This window comes from Hypanus sabinus, chromosome 4 (genome assembly GCF_030144855.1).
Source record: "Hypanus sabinus isolate sHypSab1 chromosome 4, sHypSab1.hap1, whole genome shotgun sequence".
NCBI classification, from domain to species: Eukaryota; Metazoa; Chordata; class Chondrichthyes; order Myliobatiformes; family Dasyatidae; genus Hypanus; species Hypanus sabinus.
The window spans coordinates 174,220,634-174,240,417 of NC_082709.1; the positions used below are offsets into that span (position 1 = coordinate 174,220,634).

The window sequence follows — 19,784 nt, forward strand, 5'->3', positions numbered from 1 at the left end:
CTCCAGAATATTGAAGATTGAGAGATTTTATTGAAGATTGAGAGGTATACAAAATTATGACGGGGTACAGATAAGGTAAATCCAAATAGGCTTTTCCACTAAAGTTAGGTGAGACTACAACAAAAGGTGTTGGGTTAAGGTGAAAGGTGAAATGTTTCACCTAGGGGGAATTTCTTCAATCAGTGGACAGTGGAATGAGCAAGTGGTAGATGCAGGGTTGTTTTCAACATTAAGAGAAATTTGGATAATTACATGGATAAGAAGGGAATGGATGGCTATGGTCTGGGTGCAGGTGGATAAAACCAAGTGATTAATGGTTTGGCATGACTAGATTGGCCAAGGGGCCTGCTACTGTACTGTAGTGTTCCTGACTCGAAGTGTCACTGGCACCAACATAGCATGCCCAGAACTTAGGTTTGGGCCTTTGGAATATAGGAAGAAACTGGAGCACCCAGAGAAAACCCTCACGGTCACAGGGAGAATGTACAAACACTATAATTACAGATAGTGGTGAGAATTGAACATCGATCCTACAGCTGCCACTGTAATAGTGTTACACTAACTGCTACACTACTGTGCCACCACATCGACAGCTTGATGTGAGGAGGCCACATACAAAGGCAAATGAGATATGCTCAGGAATCACCATTTGACTCTGACTGCAGCCATTACAGTGGAATGGCAGAATTTGCCCCCATGGGCAATTAAATCACCCTGATCCCAAACAATGCACAGAAAATTCTGGAGGCTCTCAGCAGGTCAGGCAGCATCTATGGAGAGGAATAAACAGACTAAGACCCTTCCTATTGGATGTAATGCTAGCTGCTGTCTCTCCAGATCTTTGGTTGCATAAGGACAATGAACAAAGACTACTGATGCAGTCAAAATCCAAGAGAGATCTCTTGCCTTGAGCAAGCTGTACAATCACAGGGATAAGGCAGCAGCTTGCACTGGCAGATGATGAGAAGAAAATAAGAGGCTGGAAGAATTCCACAGGTCAGCAATCTCCAGAGGTATCAATACAGAGTGGCCTTTCCAATTCATTGACTCATTAAAACTGGAAATGTGAGAATCTTTCAAATTGCAGAGATGAAGGGTCCGAGTATTGCAGCACAGAAACTGGGCTTTTGGTCCATCTAGTCCATGCCAAACTATTCTGCTTAGTCCCTTCGACCGTACGTGGACCATGGCCTTCCACAGCTCTCGTATCCATATACCATACCTATTCAAATTTTTCTTAAATGTTGCAATCTAACTTGCATCCACCACTTCCACTGGCAGCTCACCACCCTCTGAGTGAGGAAATTTCCCCTTAGGTTCCCTTTAATGTTTCACCTTTCACCCTTAATCTATGACCTCTAGTTTTAGTGTCACCCAACTTCAATGGAAAAAGCTTGCTTGCATTTTCCCTACCTCTACCCCTAAATTTGTACAACTCTATCAAATCTCCCCTCATTCTCCTATGCTCCAGAGAAAATAAATCCTCATCTATTCAGCCATTCGCTTTTAGGTCCTCAAATCCTGGCAGCATCCTTGTAAATTTGCTCTGTACTCTTTCAGTCTTAGTGGTATCTTTCCTGTAGATGGGAGATCAGAACTGCACACAAAACTCCAAATTTGGAGGGTGGCAAGAACAAAGGGAATGTCTGTTATGAGGGCAGACCAAATTAATGTTGAATTTATCATATGCGGAAATACAATGATTTGAATTACCCCAAAATAATAAATACTGGCAGGTTGAGATAAAAAAAAAACAAATTGAACGTCAAATATCCAGCAATGGGAGGCACTGAAGGCTAACCCAAACTCCATGGCTAATCAAAATATGGTCCCAATTAAGCAAGCTGTGAAACAGTTTTTCAATCAATTTGGGCCCAAACATGAGATATGATTGAATAATTAGACTACCACCAATGTCAAAGTGGAAATTTATTCAGCAATACAAAGTATAAAATGTTTATATCATTTCCAATTTAATTTCATTTACAAAATGGTATACCAATACATTCATACAGAGTGTAATGTTCTCAAAATTGTCTGAAATTGAAAACATTTTCCATAAATGTAACTAATTGCATCTTTGCATAATGAACAAAATATTAACTAATGATTCAGGTGTTAACATTTATATTGATAGTACAGTTCATGCCCGTCTGCTGTATTTTTATCAAGGGTTTCTACTGATTTTTTTTCCTCAAGAATTAGAGAAATCACTTTAGACAGATAAAATAACACAGACCATGATGGGTAAAAATACATTCAGTTGCCTCATGAAAGGCCATTTCAAATTTCCAACCTAAAATGCAATAAAATTAGATTTTGAAAAATGGCGCGTTTAATTACAGTGACTGCCATCAATTTGTCAAAATACCTGAGAACCTCTGAAATACCACTTAATATTCTTCACCCACAATTTTCAAAGCATGAAACAAAGCTGCTGTGTTTGCTACCAACGTTATAAATACAACACTTCACTTTCAGGTTAGGGAAGGAAGGCAGAACTAGTCTTCAATATAAGACTTTTAAAAACATTTACTTAATTAAATAATATTCATTTTTGGAAGACTCTAAAGCTGTTCACCTGGAATTACAACAATGTACATTCAACAAATGCAGCTTTTTTTTTGGTTAAACAGTTCTTGAGTTTTGTACAAAATCCCACCTGGAAAATGAACTCTAAAAACTAATTTGGATCAGATTCATGAAAAATAAACTAGGTCACTGTATCTAATTCAATTCATTGCATTGATTTGATATAAAGTAGGGTCAACTTTTCAACAGCCAACTTGCATATATTTATTCACTAACAGATTACAAAAATTGAAGCAATTTAGCTATTAGATAATCAAAGGGAACTAATACTAATTTCAAAATATACAAAAAAAATAGCCATTTTGTTTTGGACTTGGGTATCGAACTTGGAGAAAGTGCCAAGTGGAAGCTTGCAGGGATACAACACAGAGTTCTGTAGATTCCATTACGTTAAAAATTGATCAATACCAAAATCATAATTGGATTAAACATTTAAAAACTACAAATGCTGGAAATCAAAATAACAAGATTGTGACAACATTGAGCAGTGGATATCCATATAAATGTGGAAGTGATCTAGCATTTCAGATTGAAGCATTGGCTTTAGCTATAAAATTGAAAGAAAAAAGTGTGCAGTCTTAAAAAGTCTGATTATTACTCCTGCTTTCTTAATGTTTGTATATTAATTCACAGAGCTTGAAATTGAAAAACATTCTCCGATTGCTCTTATGATTCATTTTTACTTTAAATGTTGACATTTTATTTTCCTCTCAGAAGGTTCAGCACCTTTGGAACTCTTCATCAAATGGTGGTTGGAGAAGGGTCTTTGAATACTTTTAAAGCAGAATTAACTAAATAGTTGATTACTACTAATAGATAGCTAACAAGGGAGTAAGTGTTTCTACATTAATTATTTGGAGAAAACAGGTTGATATACGCCACAAACTGAGAAACAGGAAAAACTGCACTGAGGTTGGGATGTGCATATGTACAACATTATCAATTTAGGAAACATACCTTCGCAATGCCAAATGCACTGTAGATTTGTGCTGATGCTCTGTCATTCCCACAACACTCACTTTTAGACCACTCTCATTTTGTTAAAAACACCTCTTTCCTTTCCGAGTTCGCGCATTAAACTCCAGTCCGTTATTGTTCCAAACAAAAACCTAATAAACTCCTCTTGGGCTTCCAGCCGGGTACAGCTATTGATTTTTTTAAAAACCGATATTTTGATGATAAACTCCGCCATCTTCATCAGGTATCCCTGATAAAGATGGCAGAGTTTGTCATTGAAACATTGTTTAGATTCCTGTACTAGGCTGGAAGCCTGAGAAGAGTTAATTTGCCATACACACTGGGAAAGCATTAGATCCTTTTGTTAAGCAAAAGACTATTTTCAATCTGAGCTAAGCAAACTCCATTACAACCTGTGGCTCTTGCAAATTCTTAGATGGTAACCTAAGCTTAGAAATTGGAATTAAAATCTTTAGCTACTCTCCATAGATCTAACTGGGGGAAGGAATGGGCAGTTTCTGCTTCTTTAAAGTTCACAATAAGTTTAATATCAAAATATATACATGTCACCTTCCTGGGGAGATGCTAATTCTGATTGGCTAAATGTGAACTATCAATGTTTCCAAGTGACAGCAAATTATTTTGTAATAATCAAAAGGGCATAAGTAAACCAAACTGAATTTTATCTTTGTAGGTGAGAGGGAGGCTGAAGTAGTCCACAAAGCTTTCTGTTTACACGTGATAGATAGTAACAATAAAAGGACAAAAAATGAATATCTATGCTATCTTGAATCCAATACAAAACATGGGAATCATTTGGGAATATTGTCAAAGTCAACAGTAAGCTGCCTGGTTATCATATAAATAGCTGGAATCATAGAAGCATGAGAAAGTGAAGAGCTGTAGTTTATTCAGTAAAAAGCATCATTAAGCTTAACAATACAAGGGATCATTTGGCAGTATAACTGGATGGTGTCAGACAGGTCAACATAAATAAAGCCAAGACCAGCACAGTTAACTGCATATAATTATGTATCACTTTCTCAGTGATAATAGGAAGACAGATTTTGGGATTGGTAAGAAAATTTGTAAAAGTTAATCCCATTATGTCTGTTGGCATAAATTTGGTAATCTAGAACAAGTTCAAGTTCAGATAGACAGCCTGATTTGACAAAGTAACCAATGGTAGAGGACTGCCCAGAGTTGAAAAAACAAAGCATTTCAAGTAGTGTACAAATGTATATGCACTATATGGTTCTACATACTCCTATATTCCCAAATCTGTACTGAGACTTCCATTTCAGTTAGAAAGGAGTATATTTGCACTTTCAAAGTACAAAACTAAATTATAGATCTGAATCAGAGTATTGTTCAGCTCTCAAATTGAAGAGGAATAAAATAATGTCACATTCTAGTTTCAAAATATGACTACATGGCTCACATTCCACTTTACAGCTCTTTTCCCAAGACACAAGCTTTTGTGTAGAAGGTATTCCTTAACTGTGTGTGATATAATAACAAAATCAAAAATTTTAAAGGCAGAGGCTGAAATGCAGAAAAGTGGTACAGTTGCACAAGTCAGGAAGGCGGACATACTCAACTGAAATCAGTCTGGATTCAATCTTGTTGCTCTAATCTATTAGCAACAATGTAGATCAGTGTCTGTGAGCAATACTTGAATCAGTAGATAATAAGGATATAGGCTAATGGATTTCACTAATTCTTGAAACAATACATTTATAATATCTGTGTAAAATTGCTTAATAAAACAATGCAGCTAAAGTAGGCATGATTGGTAATGATCATCATCATATGTATTTTCTTGGGGAAAAAAAACAACAGATATTTCTTCAAAGCAAAAGATGTGTTTTATCATATTTTCTCTGTTCATTATTGTGTGTAGAAATATATTAAATACATCTTGTCATTAAAACAAAGAAGATACCACCATCAAATTCTTTCAATACATTCACACAAATAGGATTAGTTGATTACTCCTGCAGAAATGAATGGCTTTACAGATACCTCCATAATACCTCAAAAGTACCATATTACTCCCCAGAGCTAGGGTACCTTAAAACTTCATCCCATGTAATTTTGTCTGATTCACTTTCCTTTATATAATCAATTCACTCTCACCACCATTTGTCATTCTATATCCACATGTGCCATACATAACTTGTGAAGGTTATTTTGGCTACACTAATTCAGGACCTCCAAATAGGAGGATGATGGTGGCAGATACAGGAGACAAACATCATCTCTAAGTTTCTCTCTAAAATGTACATACCATTCTATCTCAGAAATGGATAGTCATTCCTTCATTGTTGCAGGAGCAAAATCCTAAAGATCCCTCTCAACGGTGATGTTGTCTACCACTTGGATTACAGTCAATCAGTGTGGTATTTTCTAAGGGCAACAAGGGATGAGCAATAAAAGCAGCAGTCCTGGCAACACTCCAATCTCTAAAAAAAATACGATGACCGCTCTGAGTAAATTGTAAAAAGTACCTAAGGTTGGAATTCAAAACCTGGTCCTTTAGAGAAAATCTAGTCTAGTACAAATGGAACAATCATTCTAATATATTGAAAAGGTGTACATGCTTGGTGTATAATAAGGGTATGTCAGAGGTTGAATAAAGACTCCAAACAAGCAATTAGTGTGAAGACACGATACTCCACAGGGAACTCATTTCCAGGATGAATCACTCATTACAGTTGCTTCAAATCTCTTGCTGGGCGGTTCAGAAGCAGCACAAGTTAATAGTCTGAGATCAATTTGCCTGGAGAGCAGACTTGCTGAAATAAGGCTTAGAGTTATATAATGCTCACTTGAGAGAAAAAGTTACAACACAGAAGTCTATCTCTGCCAAAGGAGAGCACATTAATGTCAAAATGTCAGGCAATACACTCCTCGAAAGTTAAATAACATAATGGATATTTTCAAATGGAGATCCTCACTGTGTAACTTTATGACAAATAGATTGTGTATTCAAAGAAATGGTAAACTTGAAGTTCCCTTTTCCATTAGACACTGGCTGAAAATCAAACTGCTATGAATTAGTTTGAAATCCATTGTGTAATAACATACTGAAAAGAAAGAAGAGTTTTATTTGTCACAGGTACTTCAAAACATTCAGTGTTATGTGAACAACAAGCACAATCCAAGTGTTGCCACTCACCAACAAAGTGTGCCCACAGCTTACTAACCATAAACCTGTATGTGTTTGGAATGTGGGAGGAAACCCGTGGGGAATACGTAAAGATCTCCTTATAGACAGCAGTGGAAACTGAATCTAGATTGCTGGCATTGTAAAGCATTACACTAACGTAGCGATGGAGGCAGCACAAAGTACTCTTTATCTGAACCTGAACCAGGAATTAAGTCAAAACATCATAATGAATTTATGCACGATGAATCCTTCACCTTTTATATGCTGGCATAGTTTATTTCTATGAAAAGTACGTGCAATATAATGCATGACACATGCAATTTCCTTCTGTCCAGCTTAAACTGAGGATGTTAAATTGTAAATTGGAGATGTGATTTCAGACAGTGATTGGCCTGCAGTACAAATCAAATAAGGAATGACCTGAATTTATGGAGGGCTATTGTCCAGGTGCAAGTTGATGGGACTATGCAGAATAACAGTTTGGCACAGACTAGATGGGCTTGTTTCGGTGTTGTACTTCTACATAACTTTATGAATTTAAAATCTCTGATACTAATGTCAACACTGAAAAAGCTAGGCTGAAGAAGTGGTACATGTGACACAGATGAGAGTGATCAGATGAAATACCATTCATAAATACACAATCTGCAATTACCACAGGCTTCACTTGTTGAAACGGCCAGATAGACAAGATATCTATGGAACTCCCAGCAAGTTTAAAGAGATTTTAAGAATAATAAAAGTCAAAAAAAAGCATGTATTTATCACCCCAATTTTATAAATAATCTCCATGTTTATCGTGTAAGATTCTTATATACTGTAAAAAAAACTTAAAAGTAAACTTTGTGTAACAACATTCATAAATGGTCAATAATGCTGCAAGTGGAATACTGCAAGTCCAATTCATTGGTTTATTAACAAATGGCGGGGCAGTGCATGACCTCGGTCAGAGCAAGAACTAGGCCTCAAGCCCCAGTGTCGCCTGTTTGCAGCCGCCCAGTGGGAGTCATCAGAGCTGGGCACTCCACCGGAGTGCCAGGGGCGGTGTGGCACAGCATCCACGCTGGAGTTAGTACTGCTCCCCAGTGTTTTCTTGGCAGTAGACAAGCTATCTTGTGCTCGACTGCAGACTGCTATAACATTCATGGACTTAGGGACTTGGACTATTTTTTTGTGTGACTCTTTTTTACTGTTATCTAATACATGCTTGTTATCCTATATGTGCCTTGTGCTAAGTATGACTGTCGGTGCTGTGTTTTGCACCTTGCCCTCAGTGTAATCCTGTTTCGTTTGGCTGTATTCATGTATGGTTGAATGCCAATTAGGCTTGAATTTGAACTAATACATCAATAAATTAAAAATGCATTATTTACAAGCTACAGAAAAATCAAAATATTGCAGGAAATGTCAAAAATATTAGGGGTTGAGGAAGAAGTTGCATTACCTCACCCAACACACCCTTTCTATCAAATAATCTAGAATATTTATTTTTAAAATCTACAATATAGGTTATATACTTTAAGTGTAATCATAGTTTTTCATGGACTCACAGATTTCAAGCCCAAAAAGGAAATTAAGTGGTGTTCTGTATGAACTGAATTTTCACTACTACAAAAATAATTTGCATTAATGAAACCTGAGGGTGATTGAGCAATGAAAATTCATTTACATTGCAAGAACCAGGCAATTAACTCCACCATGGACAGTCCCAAGTCCGGCTGAGAAAGGGTGAAGGTTGGGCACAGAGCTAGCAACCCCATCCCAAAAAAACTCAGAACTACAGAAACAGCAACAGAAGCTCCAAAGACCTCATTCCTGAGAGAAGAAGGATTTGACATCAAGAAGTTGAGCTATGTTTACGGACCATTTGAATGACTGGCCAGAACAGAGGATTCCAACAAGCTGCTTTTAGTGGCCTTTTCCTCAGAAGGGGTGATGGGCTTAACAATAAGCAGTTGGTTACAATTGTTTTTCCAATGGCTTAATGGCCTGTTTCCATACTGTAAAATCCACAAAATATTATGCAATGTTCATTTACAGCACAATTAGTTAGATACCAAGGAAAATCACTGAGGAACATCACTGTTCCCTCTAAACACTGTCCATTTACAGAAAAATTACTCTGAGAACACAAGGAAAAACGTTTAACAAAATCACTGTTCCCTGTAAGCTTGTGGCCGCACAGTAACTGAAATACTCCTGCACACATAGTCTTTGTTGCCATGCAGCTGAAATTTTCTTTTACCAAAGTTTTCAATCCGTGTAAAAATTTCCTGCTCTGAGCAATAGTTGGTATGCGCTGCTGTAAATAAAATTAGAGGGAACACTGAGCAAAATACAGCTCATCAAATTTACATTTGCAGGAATGACATGAACTGAAACTCTTAAACGGGAAAATACCTCACTCTCTCCAATTATTTGATCCAACATTGTTTTGTATTAATATCATAATTACGGTTGCAATAAAAATAGAAAATGATAAATACTCCACCAGACTGGTAGCGCAATTATTGTTTCAAGATCAAAGATCTATCATTGAAGCATTAATTCCATGTATCTGCTATTAATTCAGATTTCTGCAGTTCCCCGCTCCCTTCATGAAAGTTCTAATACTAGTTTGAACTGTTTACTCCAATTAAATCAGTTCATTTTTCAAGCATGCTTCAAACTGCTCCAATGGGCTATTCCACTGTTTACTAGGTTAGAAAATGAATAAACAAGCATCTTAGATCTAATAGAAAACAGAAGAGAAATTATATAAGTGCATTGTCCGCTTAACTGTAAACTCTGGGTTATTGTTTATTGGTTTTGTTACATATTCCACTGGATATCTTCAAAGTACATCCAAACTGTAAAGCAGGAGATGATCATCATGATGTATTGGCTGTAAGTACTTGGTCCAGAATCTCATCAACAACAGTACTTTCATAATTTATTTGCTCTAAATCCAGATCAGGTACAATATCAACCAGAAGCTGTGCAACACCAATCCGTAGAGACCTGAGTTGTATACTGCAAGAAGGATAAAAAGAAAAGATCTATATTAATTACAACATCATTCAACATGGAGCAATGACAGAAGATTGCTGCAACATGGCTTTGGAGAGGCTACTGATGAAGGAATGCTCCTATCAACAAGACGCTATCTTAAAACTTTTTAGCTTTTCCAGATTAAATATTTAATTATTCTAATGTCACAAAATAGCAAAATCTACATTAATGTTGTTGTTTAAGCTTAGTTCTAATGGTACCAAACCAACAAATTCCCTGGTGATTATGATGGTATTATATGCTAGAGATACTGAGTTCAGATATTTGGAGACCACTATCAAAAATACAAATGTACAAAAATATTCAACTGAGGAACACAATATAATGCATAATATACTGGTGCTGCAGCCCAGCAAACATTAAGCACTTCATGATATGTTACTCAGTCAATCTCAAAGCCTCTGCAAGGTGATTTTTAATTCATCAGCAATACTCAAGAGAAAACTTTTTTTTAAACTTTTGTATCTTAACCTCCAAACATAAACTATTTCTGAAAACTCCTAAAATGTATCCAATATTATTTTATTATTGAGACATCTCAAGTAGAAATCTTTCTTTAAAATAGTTAAAATGTCTTGCTGTTTGCATCTCCATTTGAACCTCAAAAAAGGTTTAGAGTGACCAGCATATAGTAAGCTACAGAGTAGGCAAACTATTTTACATTGAGATTAAGACCTTATACATAAACAACAGATAGAAAATAATAGCGCTTCAGGGCCATGCATCACAAGAACAAGCCCTTTGGCTCATCTAATATACACTATCCCGCAAGCTATACTGACACTCATTTTACTTTCCCCCACATTCCCATAATATCATTACAGGAATGTTTGCTAGTGCTACACAGGAGGGTTTACACTTGAGTTGCAGGGGGATGGGAACCAGAGTGTCAAAGCATATAATGCAGTTGTTGTGGGGGAAAGATGTTCTTCAACCTACATTCAAAGTCAAAAAATGAAAGGTCGACATGGTGGGACCAGTGTTCTAAGCTGCATATATTTCAATGCAAGGAGTTTTGTAGGAAAGGCAGTTGAGCATAGGACACAAACAGCATGTGAAATTGTAGCCAATAATAAACTCAGTTGCAGGAGGGGAAGGGCTGGCAGTTCAATATTCCAGAGTTCCACAGTTTTGGAAGCGATAAAGCAGGAGAGGTGACATTATTAGTCAGGGAAAATATCATGGTAGTGCTCAGACAGGATAGACTGGAGACTTCAACTAGAGAGGCTATACGGGTAGAACTGAGGAATAAAAAAGAAATGATCAGATTATGTGATTATATTATAGACCACCCAATTAGATTGAGAGGTGCAAATCTGCAGAGACTGCAGACTGTTGCAAGATTGTGATAGAAAGGGATTTTAGCTTTCAACATATTGACTGGGAGTCCCATACTGTAAAAGGGCTAGATGGGATAGAGTCTGTCAAATATGTTCAGGAAAGTTTCCTTAATCGGTACATATAGGTACCAAATAGAGAGTTTGATACTAGATCTCCTAGGGAATGAGATAGGGCAGGTGACAGAAGTTTGTGTACAGGAACACTTTACATCTAGTGATCATAATATCATTAGTTTAAAGCTAATTATGGAGAAGGTTAAGTTGGGTTGAGATTCTAAAATAAAGGAAAGCTGATCATGATGATATCAGAAAGGATCTGGTAAGTGTGGATTGGGACAGGTTGTTTCCTGGTAAAGGTATACTTGGTAAGTGGAAGACCTGGAAAAGTAAAATTTTGAGAGTACAGAGTTTGTATGTTCCTTTCAGAATAAAAGCCAAGGATAACAGATTTAGGGAGCCTTGGTTTTCGAGAGATATTGAGGTCCTAGTTAAGAAAGCAGAGGTGCATAGCAGGTAGAAGGAAGGAGCAAATGAGGTCCTTGAGGCATGTAAGAAATAAAAGAGAACATTTAAGGGGGAAATCAGGATTATAAAAAGACATGAGGTTGCTCCAGCAGAAAAGATGAAGGAGAGCCCCAAGGGCCTCTACAAACATATTGATATTGAGGGACAAAATTAGTCCTTTGGAAGATCAGAGTAGTAATCTATGCATGGAGCCAAAAAAGATGCGGGAAATCTTAAATTGATTTTTTGTATCTGTATTTAATCGGGAGGGGACACAGAGTCTACAGAGGTAAGGCAAAGCAGCAGCAAGGTCATGCATCGTATAGATTACAGTGGAGATGTTTGCTGTCTTGAGGAAAATTAAGTTGGAAAAATCCCCAGGGCCTGACAAGGTGTTCCCTTGGACCCTGTGGGGGCTAGTGCAGAAATAGTCCCTAGTAGAGATACTATTTATTTATTTAGTGACACATCGTGGAGTAGGCCCTTCCTGCTCTTTCATCCATGCCACTCCAGCAACCCTACAAACTCTACAAGAAAGTTGGGATTGATCCCAGCTCATTGGACGTGGCAGGCAGAAGTTTTACTTGTTGGAACCACTATGCCACTTAAACCTATGACTATTTCAGATTTTGTGCTATTACACACAATGTGTAAATATGTTCAGAATTAGTGTGCATCCATTTTGCTTGCTCTTGCTAAGCTATACTTGCTCCTCAGCAGCCCCATCTTTGAATCCCTCAGATCACACTTCCCAATTTTAATTAACTATGTCATCTATATCTCAATACTTATACCAATCACACACTACATGAACAGTGAAAGCATATTTCTAATTTCTACCTGATGCTATCTACAAACAAGATATCAAGGTCACTCTAATAAAGCATTTACCTTGATTCAGCTGAAAAGTTGCTCTGTTGTGCTTCGGTGACTTGTTGCTTTAAACTTTCCACTTCTTTAGAAAGATCTGTACAGTTGAACTTCAATGCATCATTTTGTTTTTGGAGTTGGTCAGCCTTTGTAATGAACAGAAAAGAAACTAACTTTTGTAGAGATTATTTGCAAATACCACAATATATTTTTATGGCCACAATTTACCAAACATACTTCTAAGCTTTTGCTTAATTGAGAAAAGCCCAGCATTTCTGAGACATTTTGATCAGGACAGGGTTTAGAAAATCAGAACTGATGTAACTCATTCAAATTCATCACCTCAAATTAAAGAACAACATTCTAATACAAATGTCATCTTTCTTGAGTTGTAACTGAACACTCAGTGTTAAGAGTCAATCTGTTTATCTGCTGAATTGAGCAAGGAGGGATGAGGAGTGGGAGAAGAGGCAGAAATAAACCCAGGATTAATAAAAGACAATCTGAGTTCAAGTAGCAAAGAGAAAGGTTACATGAATTGACATAACAAATTATGGCAGTGAATGACAAATCAAATATTGCAGTTAATTCTGAAGTAACTTAAGGAAGAATTTAATTTAAAAAAAACACAAAATCAACTGAAAGGTAATGGAATTTTAAAAATTAGATTGAATTTGTTTGTGATGTTAATACGGATACATGGGGAATTCAAACAGCATTACCACAATGAAACTTAAAATTTGTAAATTTAGTTAATACACTTTTAGGTTAGTACAGAAAAACTACATGTAAAATGCTTCACATCAGATCATACACATTACGAAACTATTAATGGACAAATATACCAATTTACTAAAATATTTTTTCTCTTTTGGAGTTTTGACTTGAAAAATCACTGAAGTTTTAACTTAGCACAAACAAATAAAATATGTTATTCTTTTATTTCAATTACTTACTTTATCCTTTAATTGATCTCGTTCAGATGTGCAGGCATCTAACTGTTGTAATACATTGTCCAGCAGTTGAGCTTGCTTGTCATCATCCTCTTTTATGGTTGAGGCAGTGCATTGTTGCTTGCAATCTTCCAATGCTTGGCACTGTTGTTTTAAACTCTCCACTTCCTTCAATGCCAGTTTATATACGACTGTTTTATCATCGTTGCTCAATTCGTTGAAATCTTTCACACATTCATCAGTACTGTCCCCTACATTAAATTCACACTGTGTCCATTGGTCACAGAGCTCCTTTTTGACATGACAGCCAGACACTGCGGGTAACTTTTTTGACAAACTGTCTAGTTCTTTTTCTAACAATTCATTTTTTGCCCTCAAGCTGTCCCTCTGTTCTGTCATGGATTTCAGCAAATTTTGCTCCATTTGTATTGCTTCAGTGCTTTTAACAATACTTTCATAGGTATCTGTCGAGCACTGAAGCAGTGTGTCATGGGGCTGCTGAATTTGTACTCTGCCTTGAGCAACATTATCAGACGCAGTTCCTTCTTCCTTGATGGAAATGTTTAGTTTCTCAGTTTGTGTACTTAAAGATGTCTGTTCTTTACTCCTTAGTGAAATATTATCACTGCAAGTATCCACGACAAAGCTTGTTGAATCGATACTCTCTCCTACCTCTTTCTTTATTTTAGACAAATCAAAATTTTCTTCAGGCCTTGGTGTACTTTCTTCTTCAAGAAGAATCAAGTCATCTTCAATATTTACTTCAGGAGCAGGACGCCCATTCAAAGAGATGCCAAGTGAATTTTCATCATTTAGTTTTAGGATTTTTGAAGTTGAAGTTGCAACATCATAGTTAATTTTTCGTTTAATGCTAAAAGAGAAATAAATATGACATTAGAGATTTTAAAAATTACAATTTATTGAGAATTTACCTGCTCTGGAGACTTATTTACATCAAAGACTAATTGTAATTTTTTTACACTTTGCCTTATTACCTAAGTAGCACAGCCCCGTTTTGATGGGCCGCTAGCATTGTAAGTTATTTCACAGCCCAAGTAGTTGCACACCAAAAACTAAAGCAAAAAAGTTGTTCACAAAGTATATCTCTTCCCCAACAATTTGCATCTCTTCCATGTACAAGTGACTGAACTATCTGCTTATGTCACTGTTGGCCAGGAGTTCATGAACAACCACCCCATGGGTATTGAGCAATTGGTGACTTGGTAACATAAACAAATTAAACTTTACATGTTAAAATATCAGAGCAAAACTCTAGGACATGGGAGACCAAAGAAAGGAAACAAGTGAAACCTACTGCACCTTTCCATGGATTTAGTTGGTAGACTGTTCTACACAGTGAGAGCATGGGATCCAGGGTGAGCTAGTTCGAAGGATACATATTTAGGTTGGAAGGAGTCAGAAGGTGGTAGTGTTGGTTGCTTTTCAGATTGGAGGCCTGTAGCAATGGTGTGCCACAGAGTTCAGTGCTGGATTTTTCTATTATTTGTTCTGTATATTAACAATTTGGGCAAGAACGTAGGTGGCACAGTTTGTATAACACTGAAACTTGTGACATAGTAGGCAATGAAGGTGGTTGTCTAGGGTTACAACAAGGGCCAGTCAACTGGAAGCGTAAACTAAGGAACAGCAGATGGAATTTAACTCAGACAAGTGTGAAGTGATGCATTTTGGGCAGTTAAATCAGGACAGGACTGACACATTGGGAAGCGTTGTAGACGAGGTCTAAAAGGGCATAGTTCCTTGAAAGTGGCAACAAAGGTAGACCAAGTAGTGAAGAAGGCATATAGCATGGTTGCTTCATTGAGTGGGCCACTGACAGCAAGAGTGGGATTGTCATTTTACAGCTGTCTAAGGCAATGTTAAGAGCACATCTGCAGTTCCTGTTGCTGCATTATAGAAAGGATGTGATAAAGTGAGAAAGGGTACAGAAAACATTTCTAGAAATGTTGCAGGAAATGGAGCGCTTGAGTTATGAGGATAGACTGGATATCCTGTCTTGGGACTGCTTCCACTGGAGTGAAGAAAAATCATGAGGTATATACAAGATGAGTTCTGATAGAGGTTTATAAGATTATGAAAGGCATAGATAGAGTAAGACAGACAGTGTTCCCAGGGTTTAAATATCTAATACTAGATGATATGCATTTAAGGTGAGAAGGGGTAAATTCAAAAGAGATGTGAGGGCCAAGTTTGTTTGTTCTTTTTTAACAAAGTGGTGGGTGCCTGGAATGTGCTGCCTAAGGTGGTGATAGAGGCAGATATGTTAGGGACTTTAGGAGACATTTACTGGTACATAAATAGAAAGATAGAGACATTGTGTACACATCAGGGATTAGTTTAGTTGGCCATTTTATTATGGATTTAATTGGTTCAGTACAACATTGTGGGCCGAAGGGCCTGATCTATTTTCTATACAGAGAAGGTGAATGGTTATAGTCTTTTGCCCAGAGTAGAGGAGTCCAAAGCTAGAGGTCACAGATTTAAGGCAAGAAGAATAAGTTTTAATAGGAAACAAAAGGCAAGCTTTTCCACATAAAAAGAGAGGTGGGTAAATGAAATGAGCTGTAAAAGGAAGTAGTAGAGGCTGGTACAATTGTAACATTTAAGACAGTTGGACAGGTTAATTCACAGGAAAAGTTTAGAAGGAGAGAAGGCAAACGTAGCCAAGTTCAGTTAGGTTAGGAAGACACCTTTGTTGGTATGAACAAGTTAGGCCAAAGGGGTTATTTCTGTGCTATATAAATAGTAAAGCCATTTAGTTTTTATTTTGGCCATCTTTTCTTCCTCATTCAAAACCAAAATGTGTGTCTTCTTTCTGCATCACCATTTTACTTTTTTATTTTACTTCACCATTGCTTGCATTATTTCTCTCAGGGCCGCTATATTCTGTTCGTTGAGGTAGACAAGTTCCAAGTTTATTGTCATTCAACCATACACATGTATATAGCCAAATGAAACAATGTTCCTCTGCGGCCAAGGTGCAAAACGCACTACATACTGTACAGTCACACACAGCACATATAATTACGACCCAGTACATACAGTCACAAAATAACATTAGCACAAGTTGCTGAGCGGCATGGCACAAAGTACGTGTTTATGTAAAACAGTATACAGTTACAAGCAGCATTATAATAAAAATACATTTGATCCCAGTCCTCACCAAGGTCCCAAGATGTCTAGCTGATTTAACCATATCTTTATTAATTTTCATTTCCAGCGAAAAATATAACTAAAGTTTAAGAGTGAGGGAGAAAAGAAATCCAACAATCAAGGCTTACGGGCTTACATTCTGCACCATATATTGTATGTGAATTTTTATGGAAGACTAAAAATGAAAGAACTTGATGACTAAAACAGAGGAAAGTTACTTTGCAACTACATTAGCAGTGAAGAGAACATTTTAGTGCTGCTTGACTAGATGGGTGCCATCTAAACAATTATGAAACATCTGATTGTATGAAAGTTTTCAAAACATAACTAACCTTTGACCATCACTTGCTGTTTGCGAAGGTGACAGCGATTTGACGTCTACAATTTTAAAACTACTCACAGGAGAGGTCAATATTGGAGGTGGGATACTTTGCAGACTTGAAGGCATGTTCTGTGTCTTATTTCCATCAACCATCCACTTGGTGATACCCTGAATATTTGAAGTTACTTCAATAGATTGGGGTGATCGTTTTTGCTCTGATAATTGAATCTGAAAGTTGTAGAACAGGAAGATATACATTACATTAATTAATTGTAAGACTTTGAGAATATTATGAGCCAAGCATTTAGATTCAAAACACAACTGCTGCCTTAACAACTACTATTAAAGTCAAAATAAATTTATTATCAAAGTGCATATGCTACTATATAATACCTTGAGATGCACTTTCATTTTCTTGTAAGCATTTACAGGAAACTAAAATACAATAGAATACATGAAAAATGCATATATAAAGACTGACAAACAACTTTGTGCAAATGAAGATAAAATGTACAAATATAAAAGAAATATTGAAAACACAGGTTGTAGAGTTCTTGAAAGTGCCTTTAGCTTGTGGAATCAGTTCAGAATTGTGGTGACTGAAGTTATCCATACTGGTTCACAAGCCTGATGGTGTAGGATAATAACTGTTCCTGATTGGTGATAACATATCCTCCTCGCTGACAATCAACACTGGCGCACCTCAGGGGTGTGTGCTTAGCCCACTGCTCTTCCCTCTATATCCACACGACTGTGTAGCTAGGCATAGCTCAAATACCATCTATAAATTTGCTGATGAGACAACCATTGTTAGTAGAATCTCAGGTGGTGACAAGAGGGCGTACCAAGTGAGATATGCCAACTAGTGGAGTGGTGCCGCAGCAACAACCTGGCACTCAACATCAGTAAGACGAAAGAGCTGATTGTGGACTTCAGGAAGGGCAAGATGAAGGAACACATACCAGTCATCACAGAGGGATCAGAAGTGGAGAGAGTGAGCAGCTTCAAGTTCCTGGGTGTCAAGATCTCTGAGGACCTAACCTGGTCCCAACATATCGATGTTGTTACAAAGAAGGCAAGACAGTGGCTATACTTTATTAGGAGCTTTAAGAGATTTAGCATGTCAACAAATACACTCAAAAACTTTGTACCGTGAAGAACATTCTGACAGGCTGCATCACTGTGTGATATGGAGGGGCTACTGCACAGGACCGAAAGAAGATGCAGAAGGTTGTAAATCTAGTCAGCATCTTGGGTACTAGCCTACAAGGTACCCAGGACATCTTCAGGGAGCGGTGTCTCAGAAAGACAGCATCCATTATTAAGGACCTCCAGCACCCAGGGCATGCCCTTTTCTCACTGTTACCATCAGGTAGGAGGTACAAAAGCCTGAAGGCACACTCTCAGCAATTCAGGAACAGCTTCTTTCCATCTGCCAACCAATTCCTAAATGGACATTGAATCTTTGGACACTATCTCACATTTTAAAAAAATGCAATATTTCTGTCTTTGGACATTTTTTTAAAGTCTATTGAACATACATAATTGATTTACTTGTTTATTATGGTTAATTTTTTTCTCTGCTAGATTATGTATCACATTGAACTGCTGCTGCTAAGTTAACAAATTTCATGTCACATGCTGGTGATAATAAACCTGATTCTGATTAGTGTGGGACCTAAGGCTCCTGTACCTCCTGCCCGATGATAACGGCGAGAAGAGACTATGACCAAGATGATGGGGGTCCTTGTTGATGGATGCTGCTTTCTTGTGGTACAATTCAATGGTGGGGAGAACTTTTCCTGTGATGGACAGGGCAGTATCCATCATTTACTGTAGATTTTTTCATTTCTGGTCATTGTTGTTTTCATACTAGCCATGATGCAACCAATTAGGATACTCTCCAATATACATCTATAAAAGTTTTAAGTAACATGCCAAATCTAAGCAAACTGAGAAAGTAGAAGTGCTGTTCTGCCTTCTTTTATTAAGCAGAAAATAAAGACTGGTTACTTTTATGTCAATCCAATAAAGTTTGAGGGAATTTAGTTTGTTAACGAAAACACATGAAAACTTCTACAAAAATCTAAAGTGGAGAGCACTTTGGCTACATCGCTAGCTGGTATGGGTGGGGGGGGGCTCAGTCAGAAGATCAAAGTAAGTTGCAGAAACTTGTAAAATTACGCAGCTCCATCTTGGCTGCTAGCCTCCTCAGCATCCAAGACATCTTCAAGGAGCGGTGCCTTAGGAAGGTGAAATACATCAATAAGGATTCCCACCACCCAGGATAAGCTTTCTTCTCATTGTTACAGACAGGGAAGAGGTACAAAAGCCTGAAGGAACACACTCAGTGATTCAGGAACAGCTTCTTCCCCCCATCATCCGATTTCTAAATGGACATTGAACCCATGAACATTACCTCACTACTATTTATTTCTGTTATTTTTGCACTTAACTATTTAATAGGCATATATATTTAATGTAATTCAGGTTTTCTCCCCCTACCCCCCATATTTATTTATTATTTAGAAAGAAAACAAGATTAGCTACATGTGAAATGGAAGAAATCTTGAAATTCAGCATCAGTCTGATAAGCAAGGCCAGGGAAACAGGATGCCACAATGTTAGAAACACACTATTCATTCCTTTGCACATGAAGGTTAACTGGTGAATACTGCAAGTCCATGGCATGAGTAAAGATTAGGAATGCAGTAACTTCATTGTTAATAAGGATGGAATATTACTACATAAAAATAGGCCAACAGGCCCATAAAATCTGTAAAAATGTTTTCTTCACTTGCTATCTTCCATATTTCTACTTGCTTTCTTCAACAGATTATGGGCTCAAG

General features: G+C 37.2%; 1 protein-coding gene across 1 annotated transcript in view; it reads right to left on the minus strand.

Moving 5' to 3' along the window:
- Positions 1–1,927: 1,927 nt before the first annotated feature.
- morc3a (MORC family CW-type zinc finger 3a) overlaps positions 1,928–19,784 on the minus strand; it is a 95,003-nt gene continuing 77,146 nt past the window's right edge. Inside the window, exons 15-18 of the mRNA XM_059968853.1 lie at positions 16,946–17,163; positions 13,443–14,310; positions 12,508–12,632; positions 1,928–9,733 (exon numbers count right to left, since the gene is read on the minus strand). Coding sequence (XP_059824836.1) covers positions 9,592–9,733; positions 12,508–12,632; positions 13,443–14,310; positions 16,946–17,163 — 1,353 coding nt within the window. The 3' untranslated portion in view covers positions 1,928–9,591. The remainder of the gene's footprint in view (positions 9,734–12,507; positions 12,633–13,442; positions 14,311–16,945; positions 17,164–19,784) is intronic.